The sequence below is a fragment of the Astyanax mexicanus genome, chromosome 21, assembly GCF_023375975.1.
Source record: "Astyanax mexicanus isolate ESR-SI-001 chromosome 21, AstMex3_surface, whole genome shotgun sequence".
Lineage (NCBI taxonomy): Eukaryota > Metazoa > Chordata > Actinopteri > Characiformes > Acestrorhamphidae > Astyanax > Astyanax mexicanus.
The window spans coordinates 6,606,380-6,627,330 of NC_064428.1; the positions used below are offsets into that span (position 1 = coordinate 6,606,380).

At 35.3% G+C, this 20,951-nt stretch overlaps 1 protein-coding gene across 2 annotated transcripts in view; it reads left to right on the plus strand.

The window, feature by feature from the left end:
• The window catches only part of LOC103027145 (neural cell adhesion molecule 2), a 564,336-nt gene that overhangs the window by 449,901 nt on the left and 93,484 nt on the right, over window positions 1-20,951 (plus strand). For both annotated transcript variants that reach the window (XM_022674973.2, XM_022674975.2), the window contains exon 8: window positions 18,311-18,456. In XM_022674973.2, the coding sequence (XP_022530694.2) occupies window positions 18,311-18,456 (146 nt within the window). The remainder of the gene's footprint in view (window positions 1-18,310; window positions 18,457-20,951) is intronic.

A 20,951-nucleotide genomic window follows, 5' to 3' on the forward strand; every position in this document is an offset into this window, starting at 1 on the left:
CTATCTATCTATCTACGTACCTACCTACCTACCCACCCACCCACCCACCCACCCACCCACCTATCTATCTATCTATCTATCTATCTATCTATCTATCTATCTATCTATCTATCTATCTATCTATCTATCTATCTATCTATCTATCTATCTATCTATCTATCTATCTATCTATCTATCTATCTACCGACCTACCTACCTACCTATCTATCTGTCTGTCTGTCTGTCTGTCTGTCTGTCTATCTATCAAAAAAGAGGCCTGGCCGTGTATGGTAACAAGATGTACAATGAATATCGTAAAAAAATATATAATAATAATAAATAGATCATAGTTGGATTTGGAAAAAAAAATCACACTTAGTAACACAAAAATTCTGCACCAAGAATTGGTGATTGTTGGAATGTAAGGAAGCTTTTTTTATGTGTAAATGTAATGATGATAGTAGGGATTCCAGCTGTTTATCATATTATTTTTTTACAGTTTTTTTTTTTTTTTTTTTTTACAGAGCTAAAACATTCCCCACTGAATTAAAGTAGTTAACATTAGCTAACCAAGCTAACATTAGCTAAAACATTCCTTACTAAAATAAAATAGTTATCATTAGCTAACCTAGCTAACGTTAGCTAAAACATTTCACAATGAAATATAGATAACCTTAGCTAACCTAGCTAGTTAATCACGTTACACTGTGGAACATATGCCAGTTTAAACTATAGCTTGCTAGCTACCATTATCTGGTGCTCACGACTTAGTAAGTGGTGCTCACGACTTAGTATGTGGTGCTCACGACTTAGTATGTGGTGCTCACGACTTAGTAAGTCGTGCTCACGACTTAGTATGTGGTGCTCACGACTTAGTATGTGGTGCTCACGACTTAGTAAGTCGTGCTCACGACTTAGTATGTGGTGCTCATGACTTAGTATGTGGTGCTCACGACTTAGTATGTGGTGCTCACGACTTAGTAAGTGGTGCACTTTCTATGTAAAAAAAAATAAAAAATACACCACGTCCCTTTAGGGGCTCTGTAGTTTACTATAAATTAAGTTGAATTACATGACTAAGCAAAGAACGCATCACTGTTGCCTTTTCAACTGATGTGTTGTAACTTCTGATCAATGATTTTTAAAGCATTTACAACCTAATCAGTAATAATGAATAAACTCATTTATAAACCATTTATAAACGCTTTATAAGGGTAGTCTTATTAAATTATTATTAAAGTGGTACCCGTTTTGTTTGGCGTAAAAGCAACACAGTTCATCACCCTGAACACACCATCCCCACTGTCAAACATGGTGGTGGTAGCATCATTGTTTGGGTCTGCTTTTCTTCAGCAGGGAAAGGGGAAGATGGTTTAAATTGATGGGAAGATGGATGGAGCCAAATTTGCAACGTCGATGAAATAAGGAGTCATTCTCAGTGTGAAAGAGCTTTCACCTTTACTTCCATGTAGAGCTTTCCCAAAGTCAAACTTTCCCCCAATACAGATCCACCAGAGTAACTGAACGTTCTGCTGTTTCAAAAACAAAAACAGGAGCGCACTCAATTATCTCAACGATCTCGGCCGCACCCTTTCCACAGTTTATATTTTCACTGGCTCTGGTGCGCATATTGGGCGAGTGATTATTCCGATTGGGCCGCTTGCCGCTCTTGCCTTCATGAAAAACGCAGAGAGATTTATTTGCGCTCTCGCCGAGCCGCTAGCTCCTCAAAATGCACATTTATATTACGCCTTATTGGATAGGAGTTTTGTTTTGCAAAGCGCTGCGGCGGCAACACAGTTGTGACTCTCGCGACATTCATAGCCCTTGACAGCCGACACACTGGGGAGACGGAGCAAACCAGAGAGTGGGGGAGTGAGGGGGGGGCTTAACACTTGACACTTGGAAGGAGATGAAGCGGGAGGAAAGGAAGCGAGTTACTTCAGAGGAGTTAGTCTTCTCTGAATAAATCTGTAGTATTCACATCATTCAGGCTCTTGGCACCTTACAACCTTACAAATCTCAAAAAAAATATTTTATTGAGATTTTAAGTGATAGACAAACACACAGTAGTGCATAAATGTGAAGTGGAACAAAAATTATACATGCTTTTCAAATTTTTTATCAAATAAAAAGTATTCAGAATTCTGAATAAAATCCAGTGCTTCAACTGCCGTCAGAAGTCACTTAATTAGTTAATAGAGTTTGACTTGAATTTTTGCACCAGGAGTAAAGCAGCATAAAGTTATCCAAAAGCAGTGTGTAAGACTGGTGGAGGAGAACATGATGCCAATATGCATAAAAAAAACTGTGATTAAAAAACTGAATTATTCCACCAAATATTGATTTCTGATCTCTTAAAACGTCATGAATATAAGCTTGTTTTATTTGCATTATTTGAGGCCTGAAAGCTCTGCATCTTTTTTGTTATTTTAGCCATTTCTCAGTTTCTGCAAATAAATAAATCCTCTGAATGACAATATTTTTATTTGGAATTTAAGAGGAATGTTTTCTGTAGTTTATAGAATAAAACATGTCATAGAAACGACTATGATTCAAGCAAATAAATTAACTTTTAACTCAAGATATGCCAAAAATGAACTGAGTGTGCATCTTAAATAGTCACTTTTGAGTTTAGCTTAACAATCAGTGATCATAAATGTATGTAGCATTTAAGTTGTGTCAACTTACCGCATTTTTCGCACTATAAGGAGCATTATGTGACACTAGTAAGGAACAGTGGTGTTGCCATGTTTTCCTTCTAATTCAGCAGGTCTCGCCACTGGGTTGAGGTGGTGGGGTAACTAAGTTAAGTAAAGCTAAGCTAAGTAAACAAAATTGTAATTCTTAAAAAAATATATTTTCTTTTAAAGTCAATCAAGCACTGTTTTTTGAGTGAAGCGCTTCCATTTATTTACAGTAAGCTTGGATTTACAGATTTAAACTAAGGCTAGGTGCAGCAGCATTAGCATTAGCTGCTGTTAGCGCTAGTACATGCCGCCTGACAGCGCTACACTGAGGAACCCTGAGTGTTCCGGTAAGCCTCGGTGATATTAGCTAGGGGTTCGGGCAACGTAGTTTGTTTTAACACAGTAAATGCACAGGATACAGTCCAATATACTCACCTCTGAATGGCGAAAGAGTTAGTGTTTAGCGCTGTGGTTAGCAGCTAATGCTAATACTGCTCCAGCAGTGCTAGCCAGGGTTAGCAGCAGACTACAGGCCAATAACACTCACCTCTAAATGGCGAAAGAGCTAGTGTTTAGCAATGTGGCTAGCAGGTAACGCTTATACTGCTCCAGCAGTGCTAGCCAGGGTTAGCAGCAGGCTAGAATCCGATATACTCATCTCTGAATGGCGAATGAGCTAGTACTTAGCGCAGTTAGCGGTTAATGCTAATGCTGCTCCAGTCTGGGTGCTGGAGAACTAAACTGAAACTCTTGTATCCTTAACTCTTGCTCCTTAATACCTGACTGGTTAAATTCATACATATTTGCACTGGATTATAAGGCGCACTGACGGTTTTTGGGACCATTATTAAAGGATTTTATAGTGTGAAAAATACGGTAATTAAATAATTTAGGCTGTTTGATTCTACAGTGTATTTATATAGATGTATTGGGATTCTGATGTGTTGACAGGAGCTGGCTCTTTACTATGACTGATAAAAACAGACGAGCATCAGGGCAACTCTCCAGTTGGGGCTTTTAAACTTGGAAATGTTGTTGTTTCTGTCAAGGTTGACACAAAAGCTCACAATGCTGAGTGACACTCAATATCTGACCATCGATTTTCCAGCCAGTCAGCTTCAGAAATATCTCAGCTGAGAGGTGGTGAAATACAGGCCGCTGAGGACGTGGTGATGTGTAGACAGAGACGTACCCTGCTACAGAATTCTTATCCTTTCAATCACAAGGTCATTGTGTAGTTACAATACATATAAACCTGACCACCATCTGGAATTAATAAGCCCTCTTCACTCTAAGTGGTGTGGTGGTTTCTAGTTATTAACTGGTTTCAAAAGACTGATAATAAAAACAGTATATTGTGTGTCACACTATAGGTGATAAAAACAGAGTATATTCAAAACACTGGTGAAATGATGGCCTCTGTCAATGTTTCTCAGAGCACCAAAAATCCAACCATCCCTCTCTCACCTGAACTGGTAAAACTGATTGGCAACATTAATCAATATTAACTAATATTAATGTTAGATTGAACATTGTACTTTAATCTGGCTGTTCGATTTGATGTAGTATGTAACACATTATAAAGCATTATATACAATCATTACTGACTTTAAGTGAAGTGAGTACTTGAAGGCACTTGAAAACACACTTCACTTAAAGTCAGTAAAGAGCACTCATAATGCTCTATAATACATTACAATAAGGCATAATAAAATTTACTTCACGTTTAAAAAGCATATGAAAACTCACTTCAATTAAAGTCAGTAATGACTGTACATAAGGCTTTATAATATGTTACGCACTTTTAAAAAAGCTTAATTGAAGAAATCATAGCTGCATATTATAATGCATTATAAGAAAATATACCAAATCTGTGTTATAGTGGATTACAACACTACATTGTACAATGTTCTTATGAACAGATATAAGTTCTTTCCTTATAAACCCTTATACTTGTAGTTTATATTATTGTGTTACGTATGTCGTTATAAGTACTTATGAGCTATTATACAGGCTTATTACAGTCATTATAAGGCATTATGCATGTCATATAGTGCAGTATGAATACAGGATTCATAGGAAGTGTTACCATGAGTTTTATATTTCCTCTTTTTAGAATGATGCTCTTTCTCTGACTTACTTACCCACTAAAAAAAAACTGCCCGCCCACACTAAAAACTGATTGGCTGACACAGACTCTTTGCAGAGAACAGGCCAATCAGAACCCTCTCTGTTTTGCATGCGATTCATGAATATGCACACGAGGGGAACGGATTTTTCTTTCTCTCCATCTCTTTTCCACATGCAATTGGGTAAAAAGGTTTGTGTTCACACTTGGACCACTCATTCTGGTCCAACATTTCCAGGAGATCATTCCAGGTCATCAGGGAGCTTTTAATAATATATGCGGTTGTCTCCCGCAACCAGTGTTGGGCACGTTACTTTGAAAAGGTAATTAGTTATAGTTACTAGTTACTCCTCCAAAAAAGTAACTGAGTTATTAACTGAGTTACTCCACTATAAAAGTAACTAGTTACCAGTAAAAGTAACCATTGCGTTACTATTGCGTTATGTAACCCTCCATGCCCCCACCCTCTCAGAGCGTGTTTCATAAGGTTGTCAACCTTTTCTACCATTTGGCCCACCCATAGAGTGTGTATAGCTGGACAGAGCATCGTCTCTCAGAAGTGAAGCCACCACAGGTCATGGCGCCCCCTGCTGTTCGGTTTCAGAAAGCTGTGTAACCCCACCCATCCCCATAGGTTTCAATGGCAAAACAGACAACTTTCAATCACGTTTTTTTCTAATATACTGTAATTTTACCTCCTTTATTTTAATGCAGCAGCTACTGTAACCTCTGCTTATATTGTCAAATTTTTATATCCCCACAGAATTCTTTTTTTAAAACATTATTCAGCTCTGTTCAAAAAAGGTGTGGTTATTGTAAAAGGGCTGCTTATGGGCGGGACCAAAAACAGACCGTCAGCTCCGCTCTGCAGCCTGTGACCTCGAGGCAGCCCTCAGGGGTGGGGTTATTTAAATGAGTAGGCGGTCTCTCCACAGTCTTTCTCCCTCCTCTGGTCTCTACTGCGCTCTACAGACTCGGGTTTCAGGATCGGAAACATGGCGGAAGATTTTGGCTTCATTTTCATTAAATGAATGGGAACGGCGACACGGCGTCCATCTTTTTTTACAGTCTCTGGGGCCACCTGTTTACAACTTGCATCAAGGCCCCCCTAATAATAATAATAATAATAATAATAATAATAATAATAATAATAATAATAATAATAATAAAATATCTAAAAAAAACAGAGTATAATAAACTCTTGCTACCATAACTTTACCCTGAAACTGTGATTTAGGTTTTCCAAATATATAGTACATGAACCTCTTACTGGAAACATGCTCTAATATTGTGCTTCTTTTGTATTTTTACCTTTAAATATACACACATAAGAGTAGCACGGTTTGACAGGGCAGCACAACTCGACAGAACACCGGATGACTCGGCTCTCTGTGTGGGCGTATCCGTGACATTTTTTTTTTATTATTATTATTCAAATGAAGCAACAGGTTTGGTTTGAAATTAGATTTCAATTTTTGAGCTTCCTGATTTAAAGTGCTCACTATAGACAACTGTCTTCCTCTGAGGATGAGCCTGCGGACCCTTGGTTGTCCGTGGCACCACCGGTTGAGAAACCATGGTTTATCTCATCCTCCTCTCCCTTGTGACTCACACACACACACACACACTTGTGCCTTTGTCTGTATGCAAGAAGTAACAAAAAAAAAATATTAAAAAGTTAATTGAGCGGCTAAAGTAACGTGCAGTATAAATCAAGTAAAGTAACGTGCAAAATCTAATCAAAATGACTGCCGCTGCCGTTTTGGTGTTAAACCATTGATTAAAGTATAATATTACCAATGGATTAAAATATTAAACTACGTACATTAATGCACATTATTAAATAAAGTATCTTCACAGGTCAGATGATGGAATGCTGTGAATTACAACATAATAGTAGGATAGTACTAGGATAAACTAAGAACACACTATCAACACAACTCAAGCTACTAAATGTTATGTAATGTATGTTATGTTATGCCTTTTTCTTATAAATAACCAATGAATTAACAATTAAAGTGTGCTTTTATATATACATGGCCTTTTTTACTTGTACAGAATCAGTGCGTCTGTGCATTCTTTAAAGGCAGCTGTAATTGTTAATAAAATTTACTTCACGTTTGAAAAGCATATGAAAACTCACTTCACTTAAAGTCAGTAAAGAACACTCATAATGCTCTATAATACATTACAATAAGGCATAATAAAATTTACTTCACGTTTAAAAAGCATATGAAAACTCACTTCAATTAAAGTCAGTAATGACTGTACATAAGGCTTTATAATATGTTACGCACTTTTAAAAAAGCTTAATTGAAGAAATCATAGCTGCATATTATAATGCATTATAAGAAAATATACCAAATCTGTGTTATAGTGGATTACAACACTACATTGTACAATGTTCTTATGAACAGATATAAGTTCTTTCCTTATAAACCCTTATACTTGTAGTTTATATTATTGTGTTACGTATGTCGTTATAAGTACTTATGAGCTATTATACAGGCTTATTACAGTCATTATAAGGCATTATGCATGTCATATAGTGCAGTATGAATACAGGATTCAGCAGCGTAATTGTTTAGGTGGAACTGTGTGAAATCAGTTCTTAGCGAGTTACGAGCGGGTCTTAAGTGTTAAGAGTACTCTTAGTTTCCAACAAGTTGAAGTACTACGTAACTTACGAAGGTTTTTGGAGATTGGTTGTCATTTTTAGTGTTACAAACATTTTGGGAAATGTCGACATATCAAGTTGAAAAAAATAGTTTGAGCTACTCCCTGAAACAGTAGTCAGTAACGGGGAGTGGGAAATGGTAACGGCATTATAGTTACAGTCAGAGTAATTAGTTAGATTACTCATTACTGAAAAAAGTTACGGCATTTATTTCAACGCCGTTACTCCCATCACTGCCCACAACTTCAGGGAGACTTTGGACGTCTGGAAATGCACCCAAGTGTAGGAAATGTAGTGAGTAAAAAGTTTTAAGACAGAAATTTGGTGTGAAGTATAGAGAGTAGAGGTAAAATATTTGAGTAAAGTAAAGATACGTACTTCCCACTTCAGCACTTTAGTTGAGTTGGTTGCGGCTGTTCTGGAAACCTTTGGCACTTCAAATTGGATGTGGGAATTAAGGAGCTAAACTGGAAAGTGTTTCTGTTTACTTGTTTTCTGCGTCTGCGAGAGTTTTAGAGAGTCTGTGGGTGTACACCCTTGCCTGGATCTCTCCATCCGTCTCTGGGGGGCTTTTTCAGTGTGTCTTGCTGTACAAATAACTCCTTGATCTCTCCAGACAGCGTTCAAAGACCCACGCTGTCAACTGCTCTTCTTCTCGGGCTCCATTCACTTCAGTATGGATTTATTCCGTGCCATTCAGCCCGGCTGTGTGCAGCTCTTTCCCCTGAACGTACCGAGAGAAAACGGGGTATTATGCACGGAGCCTCGCGTCGGGTTGTTTGCCCTTGACAACCATGGTGTTTAGGGGGAAAGTTCGCTAAGCCATGGAGGGGGGGAAGAGCTTATCTGCAGAAAACAAGCTGGGGGAACTCACACATACACACACACACTCATACTGCACATACAAAGAAGCAGTGTGCACTAATCAAGCATAACATTATGATCAGTAGGGGTGGGCAATATGGCCCTTTTTTTTCCAAAAGTATTGGAAAAGTGAGGCTGATCCCATTAATTCTGATATAGATTGAAAAACCGTGGGTTTGATATTAAAATATTATTATTTATATAAGTCAAAAGATCAACATTTCTGCTTTCATTTCCAGTTATTTACATCTGGATCTGATACACAGTTCAGAAGACACTCTAGCACCTTCTGTCTGAACCCACCCCATTTTTTATTGTAAGCAAAAGTATTGGAACAGATCAATCAAATCCATGTCTTGCAATTACTGCAACAATAACTGTATTCTTCTTCTGTGGTGCTTTTCCAGGCTGCAGCGGGTGTTGGGTGTTGGGATTATCAAGTAACTGCTGCATTATGAAGGATCTCTCAATTAGTTTGGTTTCATCTTTTTTAAAATTCACATACTAAATGTTTCTGTAGATTTCTGAGTTCATTAAACATCAATGAAGATTAATAAATGAGCCCTTCCCTTAAGCCGGGATACTACCTCCACTGTGTTTCACAGATGAGCTGGTATGGTTGAGATCATGAGCAGATCCTTTTGCCTTTCCATCACAGTGGAAAAGGTTAATCTTTGTCTTAAATTAGAAAATTCCAGAATTGTTGTAACACGGAGAAGGAGGCCAGATGCAAATGCAAGTCAGTTTTATTTGACATAATAAGACAAACAGAAAAACTAGGACAAGAAAATAAACACTAAGACTATAAAACAAAGACTATAAAACAAATGACTAAACCAGGTCAAAACAAACAAAGAAGTGAAATAAACTACCAAAGAATCAAACAATATAAAGAAAACAAACCAGAACTCCGTAGACAAAACACAGATTAACATCCAGACATGGTTAAACAGGACATTATCAAACAAAAAGCACGACAGAGAACAAAGGAGCACATGGGGTATTTATACACAGGCACACACTAGGGACACCTGTGGAGGTAATGAGGGGGCGGAGTTACAAATGAGACACAAGGTGATAACACTAATGACTAGGGCAGGGCTAGGGCAGGGCTAGGGTGGAGACTGGACAATAACAAAACAATGCCATGTGCTCAAAAAAAGCACATGGCTGGGAACACAAGACAGGAAAACAGGGCAGGAGCACAGAAAACCAAAAGAGGGAAAAACACAGGACAGACACAGGTTAATGTGTGACAGTTGTCTTTCTATTCTTCTTGATAATTTGTGGTATTCATCTTCTGGTGAAGCCTCAGTACTTTTGTTCATGAAGTCTTCTGTGAACAGTAGATTGTGATATCTTCACTCCTGCTCTCTGGAGGTTGTTGCTGATGTCACTAACAGTAGTTTTAGGGTTTTTCTTTACAGAATTCACAGTGTTTCTGTCATCAACTGATGAGGTTTTCATTTGTCTAACTCTTCATCAACTGTTATTTAGTACACCAGTGACGACTTTCTTCTTCAGGGCATTCCATTCCACTGGCTGTGAACAATATTTGTTCTCTCAGTTTTAGAGTTGCTTGATTTTCACCCATAATCAGCTCTCTGATTTTTATGTTGGTTACTCCGCGAATACATATACATGCTCAATCCAAACAGATAAAACCCAAATCTGAAACTGAGCAATGTTTATTGTTTAAATAATCAATGTATCAGGACACATCTGGACAACAAAACACACTTGAGAGTCACATTTTCCAATACTTTTGCTCACAAAAAATGGTGGGTAGTTCTGGTGAATATAGGCCAGAATATTGGTATAGTAAAGGATGCAGAGAAACAGATACAGGACTCAGTCTGTGATTATAAAACGACACAGTGCTCCAGTTTAATCAGTAGAACTAAACATTAATTCCAGGTGTAGAAACGCGGATCAGTGTATACTGGTGTGTGTGTTTAGCCTGATCTACTGTAAAACTACATTAACAGAAGTTCTCTCTCTCTGTAGAAACCTCCTGGCTACTCAACGTGAATTCAGCGAGTAGAATAAAGTGAACAAGTTGGTACAAGCTGTTCGGTGGCAATCAAGCAGGAATGATGGAGAAAAAAGCATCATTGCGGCACGCCGGCGTCGTCTTAAGACGGGTAAAGAGTGATGGCTCATGCTGAGAGGATGAGAGAGTGAGCGATGTGAGAGAAATAGTGTGGGACGGGCTGATTGTGCTCAATCTGAGTCTTTCCATCACGTTTCTAAGCGGCTGCGCTTTAGAGACAGAAGGACGAGACGTTTGGTGTAAATTGGGACAAAACTGTCAGTGATTACTGATCTGAAGCCTGTCAGAACAATGCATAGCAAAGTCTCCACTGCTGAATGAACACTTACAGACAGCGTTTGTGGTCCGGCTGGACTTAAGTGAGAACTGCAGGTCAGTGGTGACTTTGGTTCTGCTTTTTCTTTTTTAAAAGAGCTGGAGTTTAACCCTTAGAACCCTAAGGACAGATTTTCCATCCAAAATCAGACCTTGTGTTCTCAGCTTAAATACTCAGGAATGCCTTAAACACATAAACATAATCCATATATGATTAAAAAGTGCGGTAAAGCTAAATCTACAAGAAACCCATTGAGAAAAACATCTAAAAAGTGAAAAATCTCCTTCCCCAACCAATATTATTAACCTTTAGTGCTTCAAACATATTTATATGATGTTTCAAACCAAATAATATCAGTAAATAAAGACTCAAAAGTGTCCAAAGAAAAAAAAGTGTGACTAAACTACCTGCTTTACTCAAACTAAAGCTAGGTATGGTGTGCGCACTACTTTATATAGGTTTTATTTTACTCGCACATTTTTACTAAAGAAGTTATTTTTCACAAAACACATGTTTATTTATTTAGACTAAAAAGTTTACATTTTTTGTATTTCTTTGTTTTCTTTGTGTGTCCTGATCCTCAAAATACTGAAAGGCTCTATAGTCTGCTCTGAGTGTCAGGTGGTTTTTAGTATCTACATGTATCCTAGAGGTGTGATTATTGATTATCAAGAAAAATAAATCCGCCTGATGCTGTTTCTCCATGTATTTTATCAAAGTAATAATTAATAAACCATGTAATGAACTCAAATCGTCAATATTCGTATGCTTTTTTTTAACTCATAAACACTCTAGTCTAACTATTTTAAAAATATATTTTAGGTGTGAATATATTTAAAGTCTATATATTCAAAAATAAGTAAAAAAAAAAAAATAACAGGCGCTTGGTAAAATTTTGACTAAAACATGATCAGTTCCAGGAAAATATAACAATTCTGCTTCCTTTTACATTTTAAATGATTATATTTTTGAGCAGCCGTATGTCTTCTGGAGTAAAAGAGATCAGGGCATGTGTCTGTCTGATATAATTACTGTGTTATAAGACCTGAAAGAGGACCTGAAAACAAAAACGAAGAAAAAAAAAAAAACACAGCCTAGAGTTCAAATGGCTCATTTTTCAGATTAACAAACAAAGATAACCTGATTAAAGCAGTTAAAGCAGTTTTTAACCCTAAAACACTAACATTTAATTTAGTAACACTATCACTAATGTTGGGTTTACACTGTAAACGTTTGGGTTTACACTTCTTTCATTTTTTGCAACATACAACAATACATAAAATGAAAAAAAAAAAAATGGTACCATGGATGACCCTATAAAAAAGCAGAAAAAATTATTGGAAAATCAGGTAATCCTTAACAGGTAATGTCCAAAAAATGTGTCCAAAAAAAAATTTGGTCCACCCATTCCCAAAACATGTAAGCGCCTGATTTAAACACACAAACACTAAAATCAGGTAAATTACACCCATAAAATATGTTAGCTCCTGAAAAAAAACTTAAATGGGAGGAGGAAATCAACCATCACATTAATGACATCAATGATCATCACCCTGAAGCTCCTCAAAGCACCATACAACTCAGACATCAGCAACATATATTAGCGTTCTAGGGTTAAATGATAATTTTAAAACAAACTTAAAATCTATCCAAACCAACTAATAACTTGGTTTTCTCACCCCTGGTGGCAACAACTGCAATCAAGCTTTCCTGATAACTGGCAACGAGTCTTTCACATCTCTGTGGAGGAATTTTGTTCCACTCTTCTTTACAGAACTATTTTAATTCAGACATATCGGAGGGTTTCGAGCATAAACTTCCTGTTTAAGATCATCCACAGCATCTTAATCTAAAGACTCCTCCAAACCTCCAAAACCTTCATTTACTCTTCATTTTTTTTAGTCATTCAGAGGTGGACTTGTTTGTGTTCTTTGGGTCATTGTCCTGCTGCAGAACCCAAGTACACCTGAGCTTGAGCTCATGAACAGATGGCCGGATATTCTGCTTCAGGATTTTCTGGTAAACATCTATTACAGCAAATTATCCAGACCCTGAAGCAGCAAAGCAGCCCCAGACCATCACACTACCACCACCATGTTTTATATTCAGTATTATGATCTTTTTCTAAAATGATGTGTTAGTTTTACACCAGATGTAACGAGACACAAACCTTCCAAAAAGTTCCACTTTTGTCTCGTCAGTCCAAAGAATATTTACCCAAAGTTCTGGAGATCATAAAGATGTTAGTTGGTAAATGTGAGACGGGTGGTTGTGTTCTTTTTGGTCAGCAGTGTTTATTATGGAGATCATTCTCACCCAGTCTCTTTCTTATTATTGAATCATTAACACTAATCTTAACTGAGGAGAGTGAGATCCTGCAGTTTTTTAAATAAATGTTGTTCTGGGTTCTTTTGGGACCTCCTGGATGAGTTGTTCATGCCCTTTTGGAGTAATTTCATTAGGTCGGCCGGTCACTCCTGGGAAGGTTCACCAGTGTTCCATGTTTTCTCCATTAGTGAATAATAGTGAATCACTGTGGTTCTCTGGAGTCTCAAAGCTTTAGAAATTACTTTGTATTCTTTTCCAGACTGATTGATATCAATTACCCAATGGCTTTGTTTTCTAATCTTTTCTTGAGGTTCTTAATAATGTGCTGCTGTTTGAGATCTTTAATCTGCTTCATGTTGTCAGAAATTAAACTCAGCTTCCCAAAAAAATGATCACAGTTCATTCACAAAGGACTAAATTGGTTTGGATATGTTTTTTCCCTTAATAAAGGTTATATAAAAAGTCTGATATTAAAGTTGATTTAATAATCTAAAAATGTAATTATGACAAAAAAGCTGAAAAAAAAAGATATATGTGGTGGGAGGGGGGAATATGTTTTTAAGGCAGTGTATATTAATTAATAAACTTAAGTTGAGTAAATCATGGGTTTAGACCAGGGGTGTCCAAACTACGGCCCGCGGGACATTTGCAGCCCGTTTCCTTTTTTGGAGCGGCCCACAAGGTATTTTAGAAATAGAATGAAAGTTGGCACGCTGTTAAGCAGGTTTTTATAATGTGAGATTCAAAGTTTGAACGCTAGGTGTCAGAAACCCAAAATGTCTAAAAGTGTCTAAAAGCGGAGAGGCTGCGCAGTTTTAGCTCAGAAAAACGGGCCAAAGAGTCTAAAAGCAGAGAGGGTGCCCGGTTTTGGAGCAGAAAAAAGGGGTAAAAGAATCTAAAAGCAGAGTGGCTGCGCGGTTTTAGCTCAGAAAAACGGGCCAAAGAGTCTAAAAGCGGAGAGGGTGCGCAGTTGTAGCGCAGAAAAACGGGCCAAAGAGTCTAAAAGTGGAGAGGGTGCGCAGTTTTAGCACAGAAAAACAGGCCAAAGAGTCTAAAAGCGGAGAGGGTGAAGTTGAAGCGCAGAAAAACGGGCCAAAGAGTCTAAAAGTTACCGTAATTAAGGAGTTTAATATTTTAACACTGTCAAACATAGATAAAGATAGTGAGTCAAGTAAAATGGTGTGAAAATGAAATAATCAGTAAAAAAGTGGTATATTTCATTATTTGTTTTATTACAGAGTCTGTGGCCCGTGACTTCAAATATATTTTCCATCTGGCCCCCAACAAAAATAGTTTGGACACTCCTGGTTTAGACTGTCTAAAGTCAAATAATGTCTACAATTAAGATAAAGTTATAGCATTTTTTATTGTTTTTTCCACATTTAAACAGATGTGAAGCTCCCCTTGTGTGGCCTTAGATAATGTCCCACTGATGTTGCAGCAATGACCATCAGGTGAACAGACTGGTGATGGTGAAAGGTAGCATGTTGAGTTAATCAGGAGATTGACTGGTTGATTGAACACCAGCTGTAGCTTCTGTTTTTCACTGTTTTTCACAGTTTTTTTTGTGAAAGTGCTTTCTGCTGACGTAGTTCTTTCTTTGAGGAGTAAAGTGTTTACGCCTGGTCTCTCCAGCAGAAGTTTAGTGGTCTGAGGGACAGAAATATATAGCAATCTGTCTCCAATCTGCTTCTGTTACACTTTTTTTTTTCCACATCAGATAGCTATTCCATTAGCCAACGACGAGCTTCAAGCAGCTACGTATAAATAGCCTCTGTTAATTAGCGCTTTCATTTAATCAGCTGTGTTAAAAAAAAGAAAACAACAGGAAAACCAGCCATTGTAAGGTATACATACAATATATATATATATATACTAAATTGCATTATGGGCAGTGCAGAACACAGCTTAGTGACATATAGGTGTGGGATTTTTTCTATGCCTTTTATTTAAAAAAGGTCTGCTAACACTTTCTATGAATGTCATCTTTATTAGACTATATAACTACGTTCATAATATATTATAACGCATTCATAAGGCATTATAAACATGGCTATAAATATTTATAATAATGCATAACCCACTATAGCCATGTTTATTAAGCATTATGACTTGTGATCATAACACATTTTAAGCTATGCTTATGATATACATGTTAAAATAGTTTATATATCAGTAACACTTTCTATGAATGTCATCTTTATTAGACTCCATAACTACATTCATAATATATTATAATGCATTCATAAGGCATTATAAACATGGCTATAAATATTAATAAAAATGCATAACCCACTATAGCCATGTTTACTAAGCATTATGACTTGTGATCATAATACATTATAAGCTATGCTTATGATACACATGTTAAAATAGTCTATCGTTAATAATCTAGTCCCACAATAAAAGTCTGTCACTTTATTTAGAGCGCACAAAGACCTGTTATAATACATTATAATTGACTATAACTAATATTATATTCAAGACAGGTATAATTCATGAGTGGTTAAAAATATATTTATAGGATTACTGAGGGTGTGTTTATAAGTTGGAAGCTTTTTTAGTCATGATACAAGTCTACAAGCTGGGACTGAGTTTCTTGGTATTGACGTATAACCTTGTTATAAACACAGCTATTAATGCATTATAATCACAGTTCATGATGCACAATAAACAATAAACAATAAAAATATGATGAATTATAGAGTTTTATAAATATGTATAGCCATGTTTATAATGCTTTATGAATGTATAATAAAGTGTTATAAATATGTTTATAGAGTCTTATAGAGATTAAATTCATAGAAAGTGTTACCAAAAGTTTGTTTTTGTATAGATGAAATGCTTTAATGATTTTATGGTGTTAAGCTAAATTTTTGCTCTCCTCTTTTAAAACCAAAGTTTATCAAAGTTTATATTAAATTCTATTTTGGCTACAAATCTGGCAACAAATCTGTGTGACATATGTTAATAAATTTGTATTTCAAATACTTTAATAGCAAATATACAATATATAATATAAATATATAAAATAGTTATATTTAAATATAAATAATGCATATTTGTTTGTTAATGCATTTTTAATGAATTAGATCTAAGTTATTATTCACTTAAGGATTAACGCTATATAATGTATATAATGCAATCTGGAAAACAGTTTAGTGACATTTAAGTGTGGGATGTTCTCTATGCCTTTTATAGAAAAAAAATATATATATATAATTATTTTTTGCAAAAGTTCATCAAAGTTTATATTAAGTTCTATTTTGGCTACAAATATGATGACAAATCTGTGTGACATATGTTAATATTTTTTTACCTCAAATCTTTCATTTAATGGCAAATATACCATATATAATATATATATATTATATATATATATATATATATATATATATATATATATATTTAAATATAAAGAAAATATTTGTAACATTTGGCTAATGCATTTTAATGAATTAGACTTTTATTATTTTATTATTCACATAAGTATTAAAGCTTATTAAACAGTATGTTTATTATACAGTATGCCATGTTTAGGACCAGTACTAGCCATTTGGATGCCCTAAGCGCAAAAGCCTTATGTTGCCACGCCCCCCTGCCTTTTCCAAAATAACTTCTCAATGTTGATGTTAAATATATAAAGAAATCTTGATAAAACACTAAACTAATGTTTTAATTAACAATGGCATCAATATTAAAATAGATATATTAATGAATAAAAAAAATAATAAATAAATGACACCCCCATTATTAATAAAACAGATCTGTGCAATGACTATAATCTTAGCGATGACCTTAACTGTTTTTTTTTTTTGTTTTGTTTTTTTTGTGACTTCCTGGATGAGTTGTCCATGCCCTTTTGGAGTGCTACAGACTAGTAGCTCTCCAGCCCAGAGGGTTGTTGAACCCAATTGCAGAACAGTTGATCTCAAAGCAGGTAAACCCAAAAAGCAGAGGTGAAAAAAGTACTGAAAAATTGTAATTAAGTAAAAGTACCTTTACTTTGCTAAAATTCTACTCAAGTATAAGTAAAAGTACCCATCTAAAAATCTACTCAAGTAAAAGTAAAAAAGTACTAAATGTACTTTGAGTAAAAGTTACATAGTTACTTTGAATTATTTGATGTAAAAAAGTACAACAAATCATAAATTAAATAGTTTTTAATTATCTATTATTCCACATAATAATTTGGATCTTTCAGGCAGTATTTGTTCAGACCACCCCATAAAACAAGTGGCATAGGTTTCTATGATCCATTTTTTTTCTTTACTGTGAAAAGGTTATGTTACTACATAGTTTTACAGTGCATTATTATTTTTTAAATTGCCATTGCTGTTCTTTATCTGCTATTCACATGTTTTTTTAACATTCAAATAGATTGTTTAATGTTCCCTATAAAAACTTTAGGAATTGTCATGAAAAACATAAAAATCATACAAAAAACTGTTGGTCGGCGCATGCACAGTGGCGTAAAGAAGCACATATCGATGGGTAGCATAACTCGACAGAACACCGGTTCCCCCGAGCCGCACACACAGACCCCAGGCTACATAGCTGATTCTCTGATTTTTTTTTTTATTCAGATAATTGTTTTTCCCAGCATTTTATTTTTTACTCAGTAATGGGGAGTTTCCAATGTAGCGAAATACATCACTTGTGTCAAAAATGTACTTGAGTAAAAGTAAAATTACCTATTTTAAAAACTACTTTAAAAATTACAAATTACTCATAAAATCTACTCAATTACAGTAATGTGAGTAAATGTAATTTTAATACTTTCTACCTCTGCCAAGAAAAGAAAACAAAAGATAAATAAATAAACACACTGCCCGCTCCTCACGCGGGATCGAACCCGTGTCATCAGGGTCGCGGTCCAATACCCTACCGCTGCCCTGGCTAGTGAATTGGGACACGGCAGTGGAAAAAAACACTCTTATAAGAAGATAGGGAGCCTGAGAATGGGCGAAACAATTTAAACGGGAGGGGAGGCATGTAAACAAAAGCTCTCCAGAGAAGCATTTTATTATTTTAGCTTGTTTTATTATCGTTCATTATAGTTTAAACAACCTCACGGGCCAGATGTTTCATGCTTGCGGGCCACATCTGGCTCACGGGCCGCCTATTTATAAGCACATCTTATAAATGCCTTAATAACTAACCAAGAGCCAAGAAAAGCCAAGAAAATCTGTGCAGGTTCTCAAAGATCCCGAATCTCGAATTCCCAAGAATCGTTAGAAAGTTCTTAAGCTTTTGCTCTGATTTTGTTTCACAGTTCAGCCGCACATCACTCATCTGAGGAACGTGACGGCGGTGGAGGGCAGCGCTGCGATGATCTCCTGCACCGCTGAGGGAGAACCTCTGCCTGAGATCTCCTGGAGGAGAGCCAGCGATGGACAGACCTTCTCTCACGGGGACAAGGTATCACACCTGCCTCCTTAATTAGTAAATAAATATTTAATAATATAGAAAGATTCTAACATTAAAAAAGTAATGAATTACATTTACTGACATTACTGTAATTGAGTAGATTTCTTTAGTAATTTCCAGAGGTGGAAAAAGTACTGAAAAATTGTAATTAAGTAAAAGTACCTTTACTTTGCTAAAATTCTACTCAAGTAAAAGTAAAATAACCCATCTAAAAATCTACTCGAGTAAAAGTAAAAAAGTACTCAATTTAAAATGGACTTTGAGTAAAAGTTACATAGTTACTTTGAATTATTTGATGTAAAAAAGTAAAATCAAATAATAAATTAGATCGTTTTTTAATGAACTATTATTCCACATAATAATTTGGATCTTTCAGGCAGTATTTGTTCAGACCACCCCATAAAACTAGTGGTATAGGTTTCTATGATCCATTTTTTTTTTCTTTACTGTTAAAAGGTTATGGTCATTTAGGTGACTTTAAACTGTATTTTTATGGATTTAAAGTTCATTATTATGTTTTAACTTGCCATTGCTGTGCTTTAACTGCTATTTAATTTGTTTTTTTAACATTTAATCAGATTGTTTAATGATAAAAGTACTTACACCACATGCTTTCTCAGGTTTGATGTGGAAGTTTTAAAAAGCTGACAGCTCTGTCTGGCGGGGTACATTTTGTATTGCATGAGGACGTTATTGCCTCGTTATTCCATGCGCGAACATCCGTGCCATTTTTTTTTTTTTTTTTAGATAATTGCTTTTTTCCCAGCATTTTATTTGTTAACTCAGTAATTGGGAGTTTTCCAATGTAGCAAAGTAAATTACTTGTGTCAAAATGTACTTGAGTAAAAGTAAAATGACCTATTTTAAAAACTACTTTAAAAATTACAAATTAATCATAAAATCTACTCAATTACAGTAATGTGAGTAAATGTAATTCATTACTTTCCACCTCTGGTAATTTGTCATTTTTACTTTTACTCATTTTAATTGGAAAACTCCCAACCACAAGTAACAAATGAAATGCTGGGGAAAAAAAACAAATTGTCTGAATAAAAAAAAAAAAGAGTTTTGTTCTCCATGGCAGCGCAGCTTAACTTTTCACCATGCAATGTTTATAACGGTTAGCGGGAGAGACACTGTGTGAATCAGTGTAGCCTGGGGTCTGTGTGCGCGGCTTGGGGGGAACCCGTGTTCTTTCTAATTTTTACATTGAGTACTTTTTTACTTTTACTTGAGTAGAATTTTAGCAAAGTAAAGGTACTTTTACTTAATTACAACTTTTCAGGATGAAAATCGAAGAGATAACAGGTTTATAAAATGGAATTTATTGATGGTACTCACTTTAAATATATATATATATATATATATATATATATATATATATATATATATATATATATATATATATATATATATATATATATATATATGACATCCATAAAAGCTGATGCCTTCCAGGACAATCTGATGCTAATCCTATGCTTATGTTGTGGCTTTAATTGAATAACAGAAATATTTAATCAGGTTCTAAGCTATTTACATTAGATTTAGAGTGGTTGGTAAATTAAGTTAAGTTGAAAAATTATTGTAGACCTTTAATAAACCAAGATCTTTCTTTTATATTGCATTAACAACACATTATTAGAGCATGTGGTGTTTTAATGGGATCAAACCAGAAAGAGTATACAATTTTTAGGCAAAGGACTTCAGAAAAATTGTGAGGAAACTTTATGTATATATATTATATATATATATATATATATATATATATATATATATATATATATATATATATATATATATATATATATATTTATAGGTATATGTTTGAGTAAAATGAACATTGTTGTTTTATTCTATAAACTACAGACAACATTTCTCCCAAATTCCAAATTGAGCATTTATTTGCAGAAAATGAGAAATGTCTGAAATATCAAAAAAAGATGCAGAGCTTTCAGACCTCAAATAATGCAAATAAAACAAGTTCATATTCATAAAGTTTTAAGAGTTCAGAAATCAATATTTGGTGAAATAACACTGTTTTTTAATCACAGTTTTCATGCATCTTGGCATCATGTTCTCCTCCACCAGTCTTACACACTGCTTTTGGATAACTTTATGCTGCTTTACTCCTGGTGCAAAAATTCAAGCAGTTCAGTTTGGTGGTTTGATGGCTTGTGATCATCCATCTTCTATAATCTCTTGATTATATTCCAGAGATTTTCAATTTGGTCATCTCATCATTTTTAAGTGCTCTCTTATTTATTTATTTATTTTTTTTTCCAGAGCTGTATGTATCTGGACCACAGTGTACATAAGTGTGCATAAGCGTGCTAATGTTTTATACTCAATCCTTTAAATCCAATGCCGGTTAGATGTTGAGATTGTAGGAAGAGCTGGATGGCGAGCGTTAATTTCATGCTTGTTTCCAGTCTTGGGAAACTGTACGCTGCAAACTTTCACATGTGTAATGCAAAGCGATAGCT